We start from the raw sequence: 20,798 nt of genomic DNA, 5'->3' as shown, positions 1-20,798 counted from the left end.
CAGGTAGCTCTTGCAAAAAGTGGAAGTTGCAGAGGCAAAGTGGTGGGGACCCCATGCAGCCATTTCTAGGGCCCTAGAGACAGAAAAGGACATTGCGCCGTTCTGGAGTCTCTGCCGACTCCTCGAGACCCGCGGCCATGGCGACAGCCTCTAGCAAAATCCGGCCGAGACGGGGACAGTCAGACGGGGTCCGCGAAGGGTCGGGATGGCTGGATGGGTACCTCCCCATTCAAGAGTTCAGACCCTTCCTCCCGGAGGCTGTTGCGCGGCAACGGATATCTCCATGGACGTTACATGCCCGTGATGAATATGCAGGGCAGTTATTCCTGACGCCGGTGACGGGGGAGGATGCGATGGAGTTGAAGAAGGAAGGGACCCAACGTGGTGATGGAACCCAAAGGCGCCGTCAAAGTGGACAAGACTGTATCCCACAACCCACGCGACAAAAAGAATGAAGCGAGAATGATGCAGTGTCACCCCAACTTGCAGTGAAGCTTTTCGGAGGAGTGCGGGCACTGCTAATTCTAGCACTCATCTGGGTCTGGAGTCTGGACTCTGTGTAACAATGATAGGTACTGGGCTGACCAAGGGTTGCAATACAGATCTGAAATTCATCCACTACACCCAATTAATTGTTAGAGTAGGAACATTGTCGAGTGTTCTTTGTGAACCTTGAAGAGTGGTTTGATAGATGGCACCACATATATTTTGTGTTCAGTGTTCTGCCAAGAACCGATATGGACGAAAACGTTTACTATTTTTTCGCGGCCAATTCCTCGATAGCACCAAAATTCCATTGTTACCGGGAAATGGTTATTTTCAGTTTCAAGGAATGCGGGAATTACCATGGAGCTTTTGTAAAGCGGCGGTGTGTTTTCCATCGACGATATGGGTCGATTACGTCGTGCATTTTGGGGGTTCCGTCTCCCAAGCCGGAAGCTATTCCAGTTCCTGCGTCAAAGAGCTGTAGGAACCTTGGTAGACAGACAGTTGACTCCCCAACACAAATGTCTCTGTCGAATTTGAGAACAGTTGACACATCTTCGAATACTTATGCTCATGCCTGTTAGAGCTCCAACATGCTTCTTTCTTAAAATACGCTCTCTTTTCACTTGAAAACCGTCATGTGTCAATCAATCGGTAATTCTGACCGACGGAAGAGGATTGGAAAGACCAACCCCACCACCAACAATTCCAAGTTCCAGGCTAGGACGCCCCTGGTCGCACAAGGCCAATCGCAACGTAAGGGCCCCGCACCACGGCCGAGCTCCACACTGCCAAGTCGCGCACGAACTGCCTGTTCGATTGCTGATCCTGGCACTGATGGGCGCAAATTTTTTATCTGATCATCTTATCTGATCGATAACTCTCTGCCTGGAGCCAATGGCCCACCTTTGCCCGCCCGTCACAAGGAAGGGGGCCAACAACAAATGTGTGATGACTTGGCTTTGTCGGACAGGGTGTGCCTCTATTGTGCGCTTGTTTTTTTTCCTTTTCTCTGCGCGGCAGGAACGCCATCAACGCAGAACTCACGACGGATTCGTTGCTTCCACAGGAAAGAGCGGCCACCCAACGTCAATGGCGACATGACGGCAAGGGCGACATGACGGCAAGAGCGACATCGGCCGATCCTTATCCCTCGATGCTTCCTGCCCTTCTCTAGAAGTACCCTTTAGGTTTCGAGAACTTGACTTGGGCGGGTGTTCTACGCGTTAGCTCAGGTACCGGTACAGGGGCAAGGCGACAGCCGTCATGTTCTCGTCCCGTTTCCCTCGCCGCCTTCCTCCGAAAGCCTGAGCACACAACATGCCTTCCCTGTGTAAAATCAGCCCAGCACATTCGTCACACGTCAGCTCCCAAAAAAGGGTCCAGATGGTAATAGTTTGAAATTGGTCTGTTCTTGGCTCATACGGTTTGGAGAGGAAAAGAGAACAGGAACGGGATTCTGCGTCCTCCCCAGCCCTCCTCCTTTGGACCGCCGGATTCCGCTGGGGAACCACTTCGGCTCCGATGTGAGAATGTGTGTTGGTCACTGGTCGCGGTGGGGATGGCCTGAGGAGGACCCGAGTGAGGGCTTTCGCACACAACAAAATCTGTCGATAAAGCCGACGAAAAGGAAAGAACCCGGGACAAGACCGACGATCACCACCGGTTCTGGCAAGGCGTCGTTCACCCCTAGCGGCCCCCGCCTCCGTTGCTACACTACCTACACCACATGCCGTTGGAATCGACGAATTCTTCTCTTTGACTCTGTGAGGGCTGGGAGCTGCTCAGAGGTTTCGTGGGTGCCTGTCGATTCCGCATTCGCCCGCCGTGATGGCAGGGAACGCCGCGGGTTTGTTCATTCACAAGGTCTGTCAGAATCCCGCAATGCCTGCCATCCCGCTCCGTCTGGACCGATGAACAACACCCAGTGGATGATGGACACGGCGAGGCGGGCAAACGGATATTGGTTGCCTTCACCTTCAAAGTCGTTGTAGAAGGGTCTCACCACACGAGCAACGGAGGCGACGCCGACGGAACTGTGACACTGGACCACCGGCCGGGTCCTAGATCAGGAACACTGCATTGTCATACATGGTCAGGTATGTACACTCGTCACCAACCAGGGACAGCAAAAGAATCGCTGGTTGCCGTTGACTTGTTCGCCTCCGACAAAAGATTTAATCCCGGAAGTCTCATCACCAGTCGAGACTTGGGCCTTTCCATCATCCTATCGGCATCGGCGGCTCTTTGACTGTGTCGTCAACTGCGGCTCCAACGATGACCACCATTGAAATCATGGTCATCACTGATCGACATCTCCACGACCAGCCTGAAGCGTGAAACATGCGAGTGCACCGGACGCCTGTGACTGTCCCCCCTTTCCGCCGCTTCATGCTTCATCGACTGCAACCATCATGGAGTCCTCATTCTCTGGCACCGGCTGTCCACGTAAGCTCTCCGCACCTTACCCACCCCGGCAGGGAGAATCAATGTGGAAAAGCTCTCTTCGCAAATCGTCATGAGCCTACGTACTCAACAACGTCTTTCCGGCGTCGATCCCCGAAGCAGATAATGAAAATATCGCGCAAGGCGGAACCAACCACCGAATCCGTACGGCTGCTCCGGGCATCCACCTGTTTCCAACCGGGGGCGAGGTCACGCTCCGGTCATCACTGGCCGTGCCGCCCTTCCCCGCTCCTTGAACGCATCAGAGATAGGACGGAGATGGCACCGTCTGGCCCGGCGTTTTCTCCCCTTCCTGTTCTCCTTCCACGCCGGCACGACAGCAAGTCCGGATACTACTTGACTACTTGGCGGCCCGCCCTTTCTGCGCCGTGCCGGCCGCTGCCGTCTCCGGGTTCCTGCCAAGAGATCCCATCTCAGGCACCGAGCTCCCGCGGGTGGAGACCCCGTAGGGCATGTCCTTGACCTTGGCAAAATTGACGTTGGCATTGATTACGATAGACATGCCAAGTCGATATTACTACTTCTTAAGCCTTGGAAACTCAAACTTTTACCTCCGATGCCTTGATCTTTTAAATAAAAGAAAACCCTCCATTCATCTACTAATTCCAAAGTCACTAACGCAGCCAAATCCCCAGACCTCCTCCTGACAACCTCATCTCCTTGGGCTTCTGAAACCGCCTTCACTCAAACTCTCGGCACCATTTCAGCCTCCCCAGGGTTCTCATCCACCCACCTCCTCAACCACTGCCTATCCAGCGGATGTAAATGCAGCTGCACTCTCCATTTACCGCCCCCCTCCCGAACTGGCAAAACAATCGCATGATAGTCACCGGTCGCCGGCGTCGACGGCGTATACCCAGTGTGTACCTCACTCCCTACCTCCTCCTCCTCCGATGACGACGAAATCATTTCCGACCCAGTTTCCACCGTCGTCATCCGTCTCCCATGCGATCCCGAGTAACCCAGTCCCTTCACGTCCTCAAGAGAAACAATAAACAGCTCTCCTTTGCATCTTTGAATCCCATCCTTCTTTACCACCATCGCCTGTCGCGGCGCCACTTCCTGCCCCTCCTCTCGTTGTTGTCCCTCATGTTGCACCTGCCTAAGTAGACCAAGTCGCGTTTGCGCGGCCTCAGGTTTCTGAACAGCCTCCTCGATGGCTGAGCGAATCGCGCTAGCGAGCAGAGCGTACCGTCGGAGCCGAGGGATGGCTGTCTTGTCAGTGACGGCAGGCTGGAGGAAGAATTGGTGTAAGGGGGCGGTGACGATGACGGGGAAGGCAGACGGAAAGTTGCCCAAGTACTCCTGGTTTGAGCTTAGGGTTGTTTGTCTGGGAGGACCAAAACGAGGAGGGAAGGAGACGTCGTGGACCCCGACGGTGGTGAACAGTTTTACTACTTCCGTGGGGTCGGTTGGGTCGGTCGAGTTGGTGGCGCCACGCACTCGCGCTCTGGCGAACAAGTGCCAGATGTAGGCGTAGAGGATGTCTTTCTCGGTGATATTGCTAGCAGCCCCTGACAAGGTGGGAAGGCCCTCGTCGGTGGAAGACGAGGTCATTTGGTGGAGGTAAACTTGGGCGGCTCGGTGCACGGTGCGGATCCAGCTGGTGCGGATGGTGAGCGTGTCAGTCGCATTGGATGGGTCATAGCGACGGCGAAGGTAGGTCATTGCCAGATTGATGGTGTCGTCGGTGTCGTCATTGTTGGAGTCCATGGTAGTGGTGGTATTGGCGAGGTTGTACTCTGGAAGAGATATCAGTGAGTTTGTTGTCGCTGTCGCCGTTGCCCAAGAGTACGCTGATCGCTGGCTCTGCTCGCGTCGAAACCAAGGTATTCAACGATCAGATGTTAGTCAACGAGCTAGTTTCCATGCGCGCCCTTTTTCCCTTTCTTTCTCGCAATTCTTTTTTTTTTTTTTTTTTTTTTCCCAGCCCTCATTATGCGGAGAACTCAATAAACAGGACTACCCTTGTATCACCGAACAGGTGTTCATGCAAAACAGTTTCTCAGATCCATCGGATGAACGACGGCCAATGCGTGCCGTGTGTCACTCGCGTGCCATTTGCCATTCGTCGTGCTGCTACAAACTTCCTTCACCTAACCCGAAACCCTTGACACGTGCGTGTGTTTCCCACGACGGGGAACACAAGGAAGTTACCTTGCCGGCATGCCAATATGAAAAGCTAGAAACGTAACGAAACAAAACGAAACGAAACGAAACGAAACAAAATAAAACGAAACAAAGCCAACGAAACAACACAAACCGAAACAGGAGGAAACAAGACGGCACGGCACGACATGACGGGAAGAAAAAACGTACACACCCTCTTCTGGCACGGCAAAACCGATGTTCGTCACGACCCAATACTCAGCGGTGTGACGAACCGTTACAAGCACAGGAGTATATCGCTGGGATGTAGGACAACGGTAGTAGTAGCCAAAGGTACTGGTTGATTGAGAAAACTATTGCTTGCTGAAGAACCATAATAACGAAGGTCGGGTGGCCTTCTTATATACTGGTCTTCAGCCCCGTCCCGTAGTCCCGTAAACTCGGGTCCTCGGGTCCGTCCCGTGGTCCCGTGAACTCGGGACCCCGGGTCCTATCTGATTGGTCAATTCTATCTAGATACATGAGGCTCAACGATTGGATCGTAACAAGCGGTCGATTTGCAAACCTGGTGTACTGAGCACGACCGGTACCACCGACATCGGGATGGTGTGGTCAGTAAACTATCGTGATAGAAGGAACGTGCACGCCAATCCAAAAAGTTTCCATCTGTCGAGTACCTACCTCTAGGTATAGGTATAATTGGACCTAGCGGGCCTTCCCTCCTCTCCTCAAAGCAAGCGTACATGCCACCATCAACCACCTCAACTAACTTTACTTTAATCCCAAGCATCATCGCCTTTCTTCCTCACCATGCCTCCTCATCTCCGTTTCCGTCTGGATCAGCGTCTGCATCTAAATCTCCAACAACCTCCCTCCAAAGTTCCCTCCTCAGCCTTTCCACGATAACAACCACCCCTCTCGCATCCGCCAAAGTCTCATGAATCGCAACACCCAGAACCATCCCCCTTGGTTCCGAATTCAAACCACTACCCGGGCTGCGAAGAAGCCTATTGCGCTGCACGGTCATGATATCTGCCCGATGATGATTATGGTGATGACGACTCGTCGTTGGGTCAGGAGGGATAGGGATTCGGAAACAAACGCCAGGAACCAAGAGGGGGTAAGCTTGGGAGTCTAACCAGTCCCAGTCCTGGCCCTGTGTCTGTGTCTGGGCCTCCTGCATTATTTCCTCAAATGTTATTTCTAGCCTTTCTTCCGCGTGGTGCGTGATCATTTGCCTGATAACGTCTTCTGGGTCTTCTGGAGTGTTATCATAGGTTGGGAGGCTTGGGAGGCGGGGGTAAAGTCGTAGTCCCATAGGGGACTGGGTGGTGTATCCATCGTCATCATCGTCATCGTCATCGTACCTGAGCTCATATCGCTCTTCAGGGACACGTAGAAGCGGATTGGGACCGGGCCGGAGAATATGACTTGGGTTTGCATCGCGCCCGCGCCCGCTTCCTTCCATGTCCATGTACATGAATACTATGTCGCCTTGGGTCAGGTTGCTGAGACGTTGTAGGGCGTAGTTCCGATTGGTATTGGTGTTGGTGTTGGAGTTCAAGTTCAAGGAGGCCTGGTGATGAAGAAGGGGTCTGAGATCGGGGTTTGAACGGTTGAAAAGGCGATCGTGGTGAGAGATAGTTCCAGTTGGGAAAGCGGCCGGCATGGAGGCCGGACCGAGCTGGAAGGAAGCGAGAAAGGGAAAGTCGGGGAGGAGAGTGCGGAGGAGGGCTGGTTCGAGAATGGCGGAGCAGAGAGAGTGTGGCCAGGGGAGGAGAAGGGCTCGGCAGTGGTAGCCGCGGAGTTGGATGTTGTTGATGACGGTTAGGATGCGGCTTTCGGCTGGGGGCGGGGGACTCGGACTCCTCGGAGGGGAGTCTGTGAAATAATCGATATCGGGCATGTTGTGTCAATTGGAGTACCGTTGCTCTGTGTCCGGATGCCTTATTGGGATCGAGTGGCACACAAGGGTGGCTTTATACGTGGCATAGTTGGGTGTTATGATGATCCATTGTTTTTGCGATATATTGGTGTGCTTCATTACGCTGACACGTTAAAGGAGTGTGAGTTACCTTATGAAGGGCCTTCGGCTCGTAGGTATCTGATTCACAAGGATTTTGTTATCCAGATTTCGAAAGGGCTCTTCTCATGGATCATCGACCCGGCTTCAGTGTATCATTTTGTTGATTATTATTATCCATAATCCTTGTGGCTGTCTGAGAATCAGGGTCAGTGCCTCCATGGAAGAGCTCGACCATCGTGTGAAGTGAGTGGTGATGCATGCTCGCTGAACCGCATGGCACTGACTTTCGCCCGTGCGTCACTGAGGCTTTCTGATAAGAAACCTGTGAGAAGTTTATAAGCGTCCTTGAGCACTGTCCGGAGTCGGCTCTTTGAGGACTTGAGCTTTTTAAAAGGTCATAGCATGAAGCTATTCACGGTTCTTGGCGTTTTACACACTTTGGAACACCATGAGGACACTCTCGAATTGCAGAACAACGGTTGCCTATTGGTCATCGAAGCCCTGCATATTCACTTAGAGCTTCTATAAGTATTTGGAACGCAATTCAACCTTATCGTATGCGCCTTTCTCTGGTTCCTAATTATTGTCTTTGTTGTCGTCGTCGTCGTCGCAGAAGTGGAAGGTGAGCGACAACCGGGCGCTAGGTAAGAATAACATGCACGCGGCACTAACAGTTTGATTCGTGTTGCCCGTGTTAAAGAGCTAGTGTCGGATGTCTGGGGAACCCCCACTGATTGTGACGTCGCATGGCCGTTAAACCCGCTAAAGTTTGGGGGATTGACAGGCCCCACAGCTTCTTTCCCGTTCTCCGTTACATCCATCCACGGTTTGACATTTCAACTCCAATGTCCTCTTTTTGGATACCCTCTATTCACTATGGGCTTCCATGGTTTCACCTTGTCAAGGCAATTCCTCCACCTTTGCTGTGTGTGATGTTTGACCTACAAGTACAAGCGCCGAGAAACCGGACTTCACGGCATGAGACGTTCCCCAATTGCTTGGCCAAATCGATTGGCGCTGAATCACACGAGGGTCACAAGGCGCAGCTTCACGGCGCATTTGTTTGGGCAATTGCCCCGCCATCCTCCGGCCACCAAACATGCATCGGTCTGCCAACACAAAACCACCACCACCACCCAATCCATCTTGCAAGTCGTCCGACGCCACATCAGACCACCTACCATGAGGGGGTTTTCCTCAAACAACACAAAAGTCGTCTAGAGAATGGACGTGCCAATACGCTCTCTACGCAAACATGTAACCAACCCGCCCGAATGAAACCCGCGACAAATCAAGTCAAACAGTCTATGTACTAACCTTGCTGGTCACCCATTCAGGATTGATCCTTCGATCCGCCTTCGGCGCGCAATCCACGTGAACGACCACCTCCTCGTCAAGCGCATCCTCCGCTCCCATCCCAATCTCCTCCACAACCCCGATCATTCCGTCTGCGGGAATGCGAACTCGAACCTTCACCTAGCCGCTTCCCTCGGTCATCTCTCCATATGCAAGATCCTCGTCGAGCTCGGTCACGAGGAGGGCACCCCCGCACTGAACGATGACCACCAAACCGCCCTCATGCTAGCCGCCTCGGCCGGTCACACCGAAGTCGTCCACTTCCTGTGCGAAAATGACCCGCAGTCCATCTTGCGACAGGATATTCGCGGCCGCGATGCCGTCATGGAGGCCAGTCTGAACGGCCACGATACCGTTGTGCAAATCCTGCTCACCTGGGCCCCCGGCGGGGCTTCTACTGCGCTGGCGCAGGCAGACCTGGATGGAAACACGGCCCTGCACTTTGCTAGCGGAAATGGGAATCTGCTGGTGCTGAGGACGCTTTTGGCCGCTGGGGCGGATCCAGGCAGGAAGAATATCTGGAGCTGGACGCCTGGCGAGTATAGCGCTACTGTCCAGGCAGAGGTGTACTTGAAGGGATTGGTGAATGAGGTGCAGAAAAGGAAGATTGCGAAACGAGAGGCAGAGGAAACCCAGGCCGCACCACCACCGCTTTCCAAGAAGGATAAAGTGAAAGGGGCATTTGTGAGATTGGTCGGAAGAGACGTGGATGTGGGCGATTGACGCTAACCATGTTTCCACGTCTGATCGTTCCGAACGTAGGATGTCCTGCGAAATCGGGACAGAGTTAGGACTTGGGATAAGAGGAAGCATGTCACCACATAGCGCATTCCGTGGGAAAGTGCATACATGTGTCACCAACCATGATAGGGGAACCAGCGATTTGGGGCATTTAGATCGAAGAGCGAGGAGTTGTGCATACCGCTCACGGGTTACAGGATGTGAGTAAATACAAGATTTGGAATTCAGTCCTCGTCACGGTGCTCAATGTGCATGTGTTCGCTGTTTCCCTGTGTCAAACTGTCGGTCACGAAGTCACGACTAACCAAAGTAGAAGGACAACAGGAAAAGAGATCCGTGGAAACGGGTGAAGGCATCGGTGTTACCAACTGCACCAACACCTCATCTGGTTGAGGGATGCATGATCGGTGATTCACTCTCCAAACGCATCTCAAGGCAGCCCGTACCCCATACAGAGATGGCATTGATTGTAGTGACTCGAGCCAGTCTTCGAAACCTCGGTTGTCACACTGCGTCGGTCCATCTCTCGTCGTTCTGCGCCAGCTGATCCATTATCCAACATTTCCGGTCGTTGGCTATCTCCTTGGACGTTATGGATGACTGGCTAGGGGTTCCAGAGCATGGCGTGCTCAGATTCGGCCGGTCAAGGATGGCAAACACCGAGTCACCGGCCCCTCGTTATCAGTGATGGGAGAACGCGATCATCAGTCCGATGTGCGTCGAGGCCCCGACTCGCCGGATAGATGTTTCCATGACATGACAAGATGGGGCAGACGTCTTCATGATCAGGAACCGTTCGGTCTCGGAGTTCTACCATATCAGGGAACCGAGCTGCCCAGGCTGTCCGTCAGGGAAATTATCACTTGTTGGCATTGTCACCAACAACCCGACCAGTCGTCTCTTCACCGTCCTGGTTACCCAGAGGATAGCGATATGGCCTCATCCTGTCACAGAACTCGATCACCGGGAGTCTTCTTACAGCAATCGTATCATGAAGTTGGCAAACTCATTGTCGAAAAACCGCCGTCCCTTCGAGTACATAAAGCCTACGTCGTACACCCCTTCTATTCCTTTCCTCTCTCTCCTCATCACCACAAACAAGATCATCGACCTGACAAGCTTTCTCTCGACCACTCCTCACTATCCAGTGTATTGCCCTCAGAATATCCATCCTCAGCCCTTACACTCACTCCTTTAACCGGCAGTCCTCTCGACTTTGGGAGACCGCCGACACCTAACCTCAACCGTGGCCTCTCCTCATATCGAAGAGTGGGAAGCTACTGTAGATTTGCCGTACCCGGCCGTCAAGTGCGTTATTACTCGGGTCACCCACGCATCCCCCGACCAGCGCTGTTGGGCTGTTCTTGTCCTTGGTGCTTTCTACGACGCCAACGACCGTATCCTCTGGCAGACTGAGATCTTCCTTGGCGACAAACCCGAAGAATCTGAAGAGACTTACGAGGATTTTCACGCTGAAGAGGGTAAGTTATCGAAATTCTTGACCACACCTGGGCTGAAAAGCTAACATTGGCAGATCGAGCACTTTCTCGCTTTGTTGATCAGTACGACACCGAGCACGAGGACAACTACGCCCACAGCGAAACAGGAAGCGAGGATTCTGACTTCGCCTATCTCCGTCAGCGTGCCCTTGTTCTAGCTAGAGTCAACGCGAACGCTACCCAACAGGATCACCGGACTTACATCCCTTCTTTCCCTGCTCCCGGAGGCTTGCAAAGACTCTGGGATCCTATTCAACAGACCTGGGTCAACGTTTACCCACACAGCAACTACTAGGCACATACATCTATCTATCAAGATGTCTTTCGTTCTCGGCGGTGGCTCCAACCCAGCCTTCGGCCGTGACCCCGGCCCTCCCCCTCCTCGCACTCCCCGTCCCGGCGCTTACCCTCCCGGTTCCGTTCCCAACCCAGCCGGTGGTTTCCCCGGCATGGTGCCAGCCCCCGGTGCTCCCGCCTATGGCTTCGCCGCTCCTCAACCCGCAGTCGCACCCGCGTACTACGCGCAGCCCGCCGTCGCAGCCCCAGCCGCCGCTCCTCCCGCCTGGGGCAGCGCCATGGCCGCCACCCCCTCCGCCTTCCCGCAGCCCTACCAGTACATCTCCGGCCTAGGCGGCAGCGGCCGCACCCCCCAGCCCTACCCGGTGATCAACCCCAACATGCCCGCCTCCAACATGATGAACAGCACGGGCGGCGTCGGGTGCGAGCCGGGCTACAACTACTTCTTCCCGCCGGAGCACACCAAGATCCACGTGTTCAAGTGCGGCGCCACCCCGCCGTGGCACCAGCCGCCCAACGCGCGCCTGCCGTTTCACGCCTGCCACGTGCCCGTCAGCACCACGGTGCAGGAGCTCATGTACGGCTTCGGCGCCTGCAACCCGAGCAAGAAGAAGAACAAGCTGTTTGAGGTGGTGCAGGGCGGGAACGGACGGTGGTATCGCGGGCTGGCGTTCCGTGGGGACGATAAGGAGCTGCTGCAAAAGACTTGCAAGGATCTGGGTTGGGATAAGAGCAGGAGTGGGCTGCCGGGACAGAAGCCGGTGGTTTATCTTTACGTTACCAAGGATTGATCGATTGACTGGGGGTATTCGAGATGAAGAGAGGGAGATAGGGAGAGATTTAGTGGCATTTTCCTTGCTTTTAATAAAAGGGAGGTAGGAGGGATGATTGTGGTTTTCTCATACACGCCGGTGGTGGGAAAGTCGTGCGCTTCTTAAAATGGGTTCAGTTCGGTTTAGTTCAGTTTCTGCTCGTGGTTCTCCGGCAATTTCTTAGCCAAGTTACGTTTCTTTTTCGCATGGTCCAGGTTTTCATAGCTACGTATCGTCCAGTGAGACTTAATGCAGACAGTTAGTACCCATTACTCCTTCTCCCTGTGCCTATGTTTCAATCATTTGTTTACATCTGGATGATCCCTCCCGAACGCACGGGCCACCCCCTTTTTCCTCTTCACCTTTTATGCGCACGATGCCCAATCCTTCCCACCTTCCTTCCTTCCTAACCTCCCCTTAACTCCCTCCATGCCTCTCACTCACTCAGTAGTATAAACCCCCCAAGCCCGATCATGATACCCCAACTTGCCCACCTCGGCCGTTAACCCACTCCTCCACTCCTCTCCCCTCATAATCCTCTCCAGCGCCCGCTGAAAAGTCCACTCGGGCTTCCACCCCAATTCTTTCTCATCCATAGCCTTGCGAGAGTCATAAACCCTATCCACCCTGCTCAGCCACTTCCACCCCTTTTTCCGTGCCATCATCTCCCCTATCCCTGGACACAACCTCTCCGCCACTTCCGCAAACACCTTTTCTGCCCCTGCATTTGGGTCTGATTCAGAAGTGGTATTCAACGCTACCCAATCTTCAGGTGACAGGTCCAAAAAGGGAGAGGGGCCACTGATTATGTATTTCCCGAACTTGATCCTTTTTGGTCCCTCTCCCTTTCCCTCTCCCTCTCCCTCTGTGCTGGGAAGACGAGGACGAGTCTGCGCCCTAATAGAAGCCACACACGCAGACACGATATCAGCTATGTCCACCCTCCTATAAGCCAGCTCGCAGAGCTTGAGGTTCTCATCATCCGGCAGGGAAGCGCGACGGTCGGCGTCGTCGTCGGCTTCGGGGAAGAAGCGCGAGGTTTTGAGGACTACTGCTGGAAGCGAGGATTGGGAGGAGATGAGGTAGCACAAATCTTCGGCGCTGGATTTCGTCAGGCCGTAGATGTTTTTAGGAAGGCAGGGGGTTTTTTCGGTTATGTGGGCTGCTGGTTTGGGCGCGCCAGGTACGGAGGAGAGGGGGGAGAGGGAACGGCCGAAGGTGGAGGTGGTGGAGATGTAGGTGAATGATTTGATTGTTGTCTTTTCTTCCTTCTTGCTTTCTGTCTCTGGTGATTCGGAAGTGGTAGTTGTAATGGTAGCAGCAGCCGCCTCAAGCAACGTCAACGTATCAGCGATGTTCGTCTGGACGAACTGCGCTTTGGTGTGAGACTCGATATGCGGCTTGTGCAGCGTTGCGCAGTGGATGATGTGCGAGATGGGTTCGATTCCATTGGGATCGTTGGAGGAAGAAGAGATCTCAGGTTGGGCGCGAAGCCAGCTGGGGTTGAAGAGGTTTTGTAGAAGGGAGGCGTCGCCGCAGGACCCGATGAAAGTGGCAGTTGAGCTGGGCTTGATGTCGATGCCGATTGGGGTGTAGCCGTAGGACGGGAGGGAAAGCATCAGGGCCCGGCCGAGATGGCCGGAGGATCCCGTGACGAGGACGGTGTCCCGGGGCCGGGGAGGTGACGGTGATGAGGCCATGGTGAAGGGTTAGTTGGATTGGGAGAGGGAAATTTGAGAAGCTTCAGAAGGTGCTTTGTTTACTTGTGTCTTTTGATGAAGCGAAGGAAGGCCATTCGCTTTTGTCTTTCGGATTTCCTTGACTCATCCTCAAAATTTTGTTGTGTCGGAAGTGAGTCACTCACCTCGGATATCACCGTTTCAGTTTCGGCCCGTTCCGCATGGGGTGCCTGGCTTGATGGAGTGCCAAGGTATCGGTTACGTCAGATATCACAACATAATACTGGATATTGGAGAGTTTGTATGTAAAAATGAAGGAGTAAGAGCAAAACCCAAGGGCATCTTTATATGGAAAGGGAAGGCACGACAGGGGCGGGAGTTTCGGCTTCCATTTAGTATACAGCTGACTCTGCCATTACATTACATTATATTACATTACATTACATCCAAACCATGTTGTGTTAATAGACTCTGGCTCTCCAAACTTACCATGTGACAGGCAACTTAACGATTCCAACATCGCGATCGAGAGGCGTGTACTCGATCTTGTCCATGGGTACCGCAATCTTGAGATTCGGCAACTTCTTGAAGATGGTTCCTAAGAATTCGTGAGACAAAAGTCAGTCAGTCACTTCCCAAAGCATCATACCGTTCACACTACTGCACCGGACTTCCCCCTGATCCAGCAAGCACTGGACAACAGTAGAACACAAGAGCAAACTCACCAAAGACAGCCCTCATCTCCGCCTTGGCCAAAAACTCCGCGATACACCTATGTTCTCCCCACCCAAAGCCCAGCTCCCTCTCAGGCCATTCGCGATGCATATCGAACTTGTCCGCGTCCTTGAAGACCTCCTCGTCGCGGTTGGCCGACAAGTTGGAGGCAATGACGCCCTCACCCTTCTTGATGGTCCTGCCGCCGATCTCGAGGTCCTCCTTGGCGACGCGGCGGATGGCCATGGCCGAAGCCGTGTGGAACCGGCTGAGCTCTTCGACGAAGCCGGGGATGACGGAGGGGTCGCGCTTGAGTTCTTCGAGTTGGGAGGGGTTCTGAAAGAGGGTTACGATGCCCTGTGTGTGTGGAAAGAAGAGCGTGGTTAGTGAGGTTTGATACCTATGAAATGGAAAGGATGGTGGGTAGTGGGGGGAAACGAACCAAGGCAATCATGTTCACCATGGTGGCATTGCCGGCCACTAGCAAGAGAAAAGCCATCTGGACGGCATCGGGGACGTCGAGTTTGCCGGTCTTGACTTGCTCCGTCATGAGTTTGCTGATCAAGTCGTCCTTGGGTTCCTTCAGACGATCCTCAGCTAGGCGGCGGAGGTAGCCGAGGAGCTCCCTGTGATGATATCAGTTACGCATGTATAAATTGGAAACGCCATGGACATTAAAAAAACGTACTGATTAGCAGCAGACGCCTCACGCGCTGTTGAACTTCCGTTCGTACGGATTGAGTTCTGCTGGGTCAAAAACTCGAGGTCCTCAAACGGGACGCCAAGGATGGTATAGATGATCTGCGCATATCCATCAGCATTTTTGTCCTCCACCTAGACAGACGGACCAGAACTCACATAAGAAGGCACCGGCAACGCAAAATTCTGCACCAAATCCACCGGCCCCCCCTCACATCCCTTACTCTTCATCTTCTCCAGCAAGTCATCCACCGTCTTCTGGATGTAAGGCTTCAGCTCCTGGATATGCTCAATGTTGAAGATGGGCTGAACCATGCCACGATACTGCATGTGCTTGGGCGGATCCATGTCCACGAACGTGGCCCGGTTCTTGGCCGCCTCCTTTCCGCCCGCGCTTAGCTCGGGGAAGCCGGGCCGTGTGCGCTCCTTGGACAGCCGCTCATCCGTGGCCACCTGGCAGACGTCGTGGTACTTGGTCACCATCCAGGCGAGGCTGCCGTCGAAGAGGCGGACCTGCGAGACGGGATCGATCTTGCGCAGACGGGCGAACTCCGGGGGAGGGTCGAGGCCGGAGGCGCGGCGGAAGGGGAACTCGAGGTTTTCGGTGAGGGCGCCCATTTTGGTGGTTGTTGAGAAGAAAGCTGAAGCTGTTCGGTGAAGGGAAACTTGAGTGCGACGACTCGGCGATGTGAAAAGCCTCGAGGTTAAAGGTTGAGTGCGAGCTAGGACGAAGGACATGAGCTAGGGTGAGCTGGGGTGAGCTTCGAGGACCTTTGTTGATACAATGAAGGGAAAAGGAAATGCCTGGAATAAGTATTGAGAGAGATGGAGCTGGCTGGGTTTGTAAGCGTAGCGCTTGAAAAGACTTGAGTGTACAAAGTGCAATTGATTGATGGAGAAAGCTACTTCTATTTAGGAGCGGGGAACCCGCAACTATATACCCATTAGGCTCTCCTAAGTACTTATATACTTATACCACTACTCCTACGGTATATATAATTGTATCGGGTACTTCGGTACCAAAGGTACCAAACTCCTCCAGTCAGGTACCACCCTTACCTGGTCAGGTATGTCCTGGTAGCCAGTAGGCACAGCCAGTGTAGTGTGCCAACAGGGTTAGTCTCAACTGACATTACGTCACTTGAACGTTCATCTTGTGGGTTCCCAGCTCGCGAACGAGTCCGCGAACGTCAGGATATCGTCAGATGAACCGAAAGCAAGAAGCCCGTGCACTATTTGCGGACATGAACGACCTGCAGCACCCGGACGCACTTCGTGGTACGTGCTGCTGATGTACCCGAATTTCCGGAATACGAATTCTCCGTAAGGCAGATGAGAGACGGATATCTTTATTCGGTACGAGAACATATCTCATATCTTGCGCTTCACAATGTTCTATGTTGAGCAGTCTTCGTATAACTCTATCTGCTGTAAACTTTCAAGGGGGATAAAGCCGGACGGACCATTCTCAAACCTGGGACGGCGCACCTTTTGAAAGGCGAGCTAAGAGAATGACATGTTGTGTCAATGATTGCCGGCGACTTATACGCGTTGAGCATAGTGCTCGCTCTTCTCCTTCTCCGCACCATAACCAGTATCGCTTCCAGTAGCCGCGCCGTGGTTGGCACCATCACCTCGCAAGAATTGGGTAAGGCCAATCTCGTTATTAATCTCCGCCATGCGCTCATTGTCGGCCTGCGCAGTGCCTTCGGACCCGAAGATGATGTCCTGTGAAGTTGGAATTAGTTATGGCATTCAGCCAGTTCGAATGATGGGCATATATCTCGTGGAAGGCACTCACCATTTCCTCCAAGGTCAATCTCTTAGTTTCCGGCACAAAGAACCAAATGAAGGCGGCACCCATATACGTCAACACTCCGAAGATAATATAGGTTCCGTACGGGATCGCGGTCAGCATATCCGGCGTGACCTGGCCAACGATAAAGTTGTTCATCCAGTTGCTCGAAGCCCCAAGTGCGACACCATACGGTCTGGTGCTCAATGGCCAGATCTCGGCAACGATGATCCAGGCACAAGGGCCCCAAGAGTATCCGAAGTGAATGACGAACAGCCAGACCATGGCTACGGCAGCCCAGCCAGCAGCCTTATGGGTTTCCCATTGGTCAATATTCTTGGCAACGATGACAGCAATGATGATATGGCAGGTAGCCATCCCGATTGCACCGATAGTAAGCACGGGCTTACGGCCAACACGGTCGATCCACAGTACTGCAGGAACCGTAGCGACGAACATGACAATACCTACTACACCCGTAGCCAGGAGTGAGGTTGTGTTATCGCCGAGTCCAAGCTGCTTGAAGATTTGCGGGGCGTAGTAGAGAACCGCATTGATACCAGACCACTGCTGGAAGAACATGGTAACGGTCGCCACGATAACACGTCGAAACATGGCTTTCGTCTGGAAGAGCTTCTTGATAGCCACGAACTGGAGCTTGAAGATGTTCCAGGCTGTCTGCTCCCGCAACTCCGGGAATAGCTCGGCAATGCTGCGTTTCTCGAAAAGAGATTGGGCCTTGATCTCAAGGAACTCAAGCTCGACAAGTTCATGGTCCTGAGACAGGCCACGGAGGTTGGAGAGTACCTTGCGAGCTTCTGCCTCGCGACCATGGTGAATCAGCCAGCGTGGGGAGAAGGGCATAAACATCATGCCGAAGAAAAGGATGAGAGCCGGGGCAAGTTGTAGGCAAATTGGCACAAGCCAGGCGGCGTCCGATTGGGTCTCGAGCTTGGTACCGCCGATGTAGTTGGTTCCGCTGCGTGATATCATGTGTCAGCGATCCCACGTTTGGATAAAAACCCAAGTGTGAGAGAGACTTACTAGTCGATCCAGAAGCTGACCATGATACCAAAACAGATAGCCAACTGCTGGAGAGCAACAAGAGCTCCACGAACCTCAGGCGGTGCAACTTCCGAATTATAGATGGGAATGATCATGGCCAAGGATCCGACACCCATACCTCTATGGAGCAATGTCGAGTTAGTAGGTGTAGATGGGGCACTTCGAGGATAATCAGGTGAAACGTACGTGATGAATCGTCCGGCAAGAATGGTCTCGTGTCCCCCGGACATAGACGTAGCTTGGATGATCACACCCAGCATGAAAACCAAGCATGCCACTAGCACGCCGTACTTTCTCGAAAGAACCTCTGCCATGAACCCAGACAAAAGCGTGCCGAGCCAGGCACCAAGCTCAAGAATTGCCGTTAGCCAACCCTTCTTCGTCTGACTCGCGTTGGGGTCTATCGGATCGTATTCGCCCATGTCTGTTGACAGTCATCAGTCATATTAGCGACAGTCAGCGATCTCAAGTTCAAGGAAAGCAACTCACGCTTCTGGAAGGCTGGCATGGCGAGCACTCCCGAGAACATTCCTTGGTTGTACCCATAGAGGACACCACCGATACATGCGAAGCAGGCGATAGAGAAGACTCGAAAATTCTTGACAAGCGCTCCAGGGCCACTCTTCCCCATCATGGCCTCACGCCTCTGTAGAGCGGCATCATAAAAGCCGGCTGCGCCGGAGCCGCCTCCGCCGCCCATCTTGCCTAAAAGTCGACTTTCGCTTGTCTCTTATAGCTGGATATACTTTGGTGGAGTAAAAACCCTGTTCGGTCAACTTGACTGGGTAAGTGACAATGAACAAGCCTGCTGGCGAGGACAAAGCGTAATGACAAGAATGGCCAATGATACCAATGGTAAGGCTGGTAACCAGATGTGAACCACAACTTCGGAGAGGGGCGATTGAAGAGTATTTAATGTCAACGGACAGCGTCCAGATGGAACACTAACCCAGTCTTGTCAGCACAATCTTTGGTAGGGACGCTGAGCATGTCACAAGCCCTGCATCAACGCGCCAGTCTAGAACTGGAAGAGAACCCATCACAGTATTATGGATTTAACTCAAGCGTAAGCGTGTGATATTACCGGTGCGCATCATATAGAACCGCACCACACGCATCGCAAGCAGCCCCGGTAATAGTCGGTCTTTTCCATGCCGAGAGACTGTAACCTTCCAACCACACTGTCAACACCATCTGGGGGAAGATGAGGGGTAGGGCCGGGTGATAATCCCATCGACATGGGTGCTTCTGCATGCATTCCGTGCCGTACTTCGGTGGCACGGAGTTGAGTTTATATGAACCTCACCCGTCCAAATTATCTAGGTCGTGGAACGTCGAGCTCGCACTCGAACGGTAGCAGCCGTTATAACATCCGAACCCGCGAATAGTTGTCATCGACGACCGGGAGATGAGACTATGCGGTCTGAGCTGTCAAGGAGACACTATGACAGTCTGAAGAGGCGTGCCCGGGCTCTCGTAGAGTGAATGCAGTTGGTGATAGCGCCAAGGCGGGGAGGTCAGTGAACTTGAAGGCCAACGACCATGGTGCAGATCTGCTCCAAATACGGCGTATCAAGGGGCGAGTAGGACGCCGGTTGGGGAAGCTGGTCGAGCTGGTGCGTGGTCACAAGCGTAATGGAAAAGCGAACAGGCTGGGACAGGCAAGCTGGCAATTAGCCTGAATCGGTTGATATATCCCAAGCAAGGCCCATTGGTCCGCTGTACCCCGGATTATGTAAAATGCCCATTGGTCGCGGTTTAGGAACGTGGAGGAGAGGATTTCAGGGTCATTGTGGATTGAAGATTTTGTTCCTTTCACATGGGAGTCGTGATGGTGTCGAACGATACTTTTCCGGGGAGCGTTAGCGTAACGGTTGAAAAGGCTTAGCTTCGGTCTCAAGGCTCTGGATGGCTAGGTGAAGCTTTATGGCGTCCTTGGCTTCCGCCCGCCCGTCGACACTTGTCACACAAGCTTGTCCAAGACTCCGAGTTGGCGCATGAAGGCTATCATATATAAGTCTCTGGTGTATTAACATTGAACGTTTGGCTTGAAGATTGCAGGGGCCGTAGCTTTGCGTTGGGCGTCCTGAACAACATTGACATTGTTGTCGTGCCGTGTAGGGTAACTGCCGGTGATGGCTCGACATGCAACAACGCCTTCAACGTACATCAAGGGGTTTATGATTCCGCCAACCCGGGCCCGGTCATCCCAAACGGCAAGCTGACAGGATCCAAACATGCAAACGTCGGTCTAGGACCTGCGACAACACTTGCTATCGGGTACACACCGGCGGATGTAGTGTTGTCCCAGAGAAGAATGGTGCAAGCGAACGAGTTTGGACGCCGTCGTTATCAACTCAACGACTGAGCCGCGGTAAAGTGCCCCGATCGGCTTCGTTCACGGCAGCTGAAGCGGCGAAGGAGGCCAACAAGGACAGTTTGGGACCGGCTGGTTCTCATATCGTACACCCACCTCATTTTCAGCAAGAATCATCAAGAGGCGATGGGAAACGAGTGCGGCGAAGAACTATGGTAAGAGTCAAAACGGGGTAAACAACATAATCCCCAGCGTTTGTTTTGAGTGTATTCGGATTTTAAAACCCTTTGTCGACGAGGTGGAAGAACTTAAAGATGCGTTGAATATGGAAAACCGCTGTGGCCCTCACAAGACGCAGGAATCGTGGCTGCAAAGTAAGGGCGCTAACGGCAGATGCATTCAGATGTTATCTGTTAGTACATTGTTATCTTTTTCGCGTTAGTTTCGCCAGAAACCCAGCAGAAGTTTTAACATGACAAAACAGAACCGATCTTGGACAGTTCAAGCGAGCGCACGTGCCACCCTCGGGTAGACGAAGATCAGCCCCCACCTTGGCTCTTTCCTCCGTCCTCTGTTCCCCAGATCGACAACGACTGCGACTGCGACTGTGACGCTGCAACGCTGGGAAAGTGCAATGGCGCCGTGATGCAGTCACTGTCGCTCCTCCCCTTCTTGACGCGCGCCTGTTCAATTTTCGGTGGGCGATTCGAAATGTTAATTTCCGTTCGGACCCCAAG

At 53.3% G+C, this 20,798-nt stretch overlaps 7 protein-coding genes across 7 annotated transcripts; 2 read left to right on the top strand and 5 right to left on the bottom strand.

The window, feature by feature from the left end:
* Positions 1-3,636: 3,636 nt before the first annotated feature.
* On the bottom strand, positions 3,637-4,665 carry SMAC4_06383 (uncharacterized protein; the record flags this gene model as incomplete). The annotated part of the gene is made up of 1 exon (XM_003344680.1): positions 3,637-4,665. The coding sequence occupies one exon, from the start codon at positions 4,663-4,665 to the stop codon at positions 3,637-3,639; it is 1,029 nt and encodes a 342-aa protein (XP_003344728.1).
* Positions 4,666-5,548: 883 nt separating this feature from the next.
* Positions 5,549-6,967, bottom strand: SMAC4_06382 (uncharacterized protein). Its single transcript, XM_003344679.2, has 2 exons — positions 6,742-6,967; positions 5,549-6,637 (listed from the first exon to the last, which is right to left on the bottom strand). Exon 2 carries the CDS (start codon positions 6,539-6,541, stop codon positions 5,867-5,869), a length of 675 nt encoding a protein of 224 aa, XP_003344727.2. The 5' UTR covers positions 6,542-6,637; positions 6,742-6,967; the 3' UTR covers positions 5,549-5,866.
* Positions 6,968-7,943: 976 nt separating this feature from the next.
* On the top strand, positions 7,944-9,407 carry SMAC4_06381 (uncharacterized protein). The gene is made up of 2 exons (XM_066090446.1): positions 7,944-8,344; positions 8,425-9,407. Coding segments are annotated over exons 1-2 (744 nt in total). The 5' UTR covers positions 7,944-8,342; the 3' UTR covers positions 9,167-9,407.
* A 1,593-nt stretch (positions 9,408-11,000) lies between these two features.
* On the top strand, positions 11,001-11,771 carry SMAC4_06380 (uncharacterized protein; the record flags this gene model as incomplete). Its single annotated transcript, XM_003344677.1, has 1 exon — positions 11,001-11,771. One exon carries the CDS (start codon positions 11,001-11,003, stop codon positions 11,769-11,771), a length of 771 nt encoding a protein of 256 aa, XP_003344725.1.
* Positions 11,772-12,232: 461 nt separating this feature from the next.
* SMAC4_06379 (uncharacterized protein) lies at positions 12,233-13,554 on the bottom strand (the record flags this gene model as incomplete). The annotated part of the gene is made up of 1 exon (XM_003344676.2): positions 12,233-13,554. The coding sequence occupies exon 1, from the start codon at positions 13,490-13,492 to the stop codon at positions 12,233-12,235; it is 1,260 nt and encodes a 419-aa protein (XP_003344724.2). The 5' UTR covers positions 13,493-13,554.
* A 290-nt stretch (positions 13,555-13,844) lies between these two features.
* On the bottom strand, positions 13,845-15,778 carry SMAC4_06378 (uncharacterized protein). Its single transcript, XM_066090445.1, has 5 exons — positions 15,044-15,778; positions 14,874-14,986; positions 14,628-14,811; positions 14,197-14,542; positions 13,845-14,069 (listed from the first exon to the last, which is right to left on the bottom strand). The coding sequence occupies exons 1-5, from the start codon at positions 15,620-15,622 to the stop codon at positions 13,957-13,959; spliced, it is 1,335 nt and encodes a 444-aa protein (XP_065947473.1). The 5' UTR covers positions 15,623-15,778; the 3' UTR covers positions 13,845-13,956.
* A 400-nt stretch (positions 15,779-16,178) lies between these two features.
* Positions 16,179-19,055, bottom strand: SMAC4_06377 (uncharacterized protein). Its single transcript, XM_003344674.2, has 5 exons — positions 18,234-19,055; positions 17,931-18,168; positions 17,724-17,864; positions 16,686-17,658; positions 16,179-16,612 (listed from the first exon to the last, which is right to left on the bottom strand). Exons 1-5 carry the CDS (start codon positions 18,442-18,444, stop codon positions 16,427-16,429), a joined length of 1,749 nt encoding a protein of 582 aa, XP_003344722.1. The 5' UTR covers positions 18,445-19,055; the 3' UTR covers positions 16,179-16,426.
* Between the last annotated feature and the right edge of the window lie 1,743 nt (positions 19,056-20,798).

The sequence above is a fragment of the Sordaria macrospora genome, chromosome 6 (genome assembly GCF_033870435.1).
Source record: "Sordaria macrospora chromosome 6, complete sequence".
Taxonomy (NCBI): Eukaryota; Fungi; Ascomycota; class Sordariomycetes; order Sordariales; family Sordariaceae; genus Sordaria; species Sordaria macrospora.
This window is presented reverse-complemented; position numbering and strand designations above follow the sequence as displayed.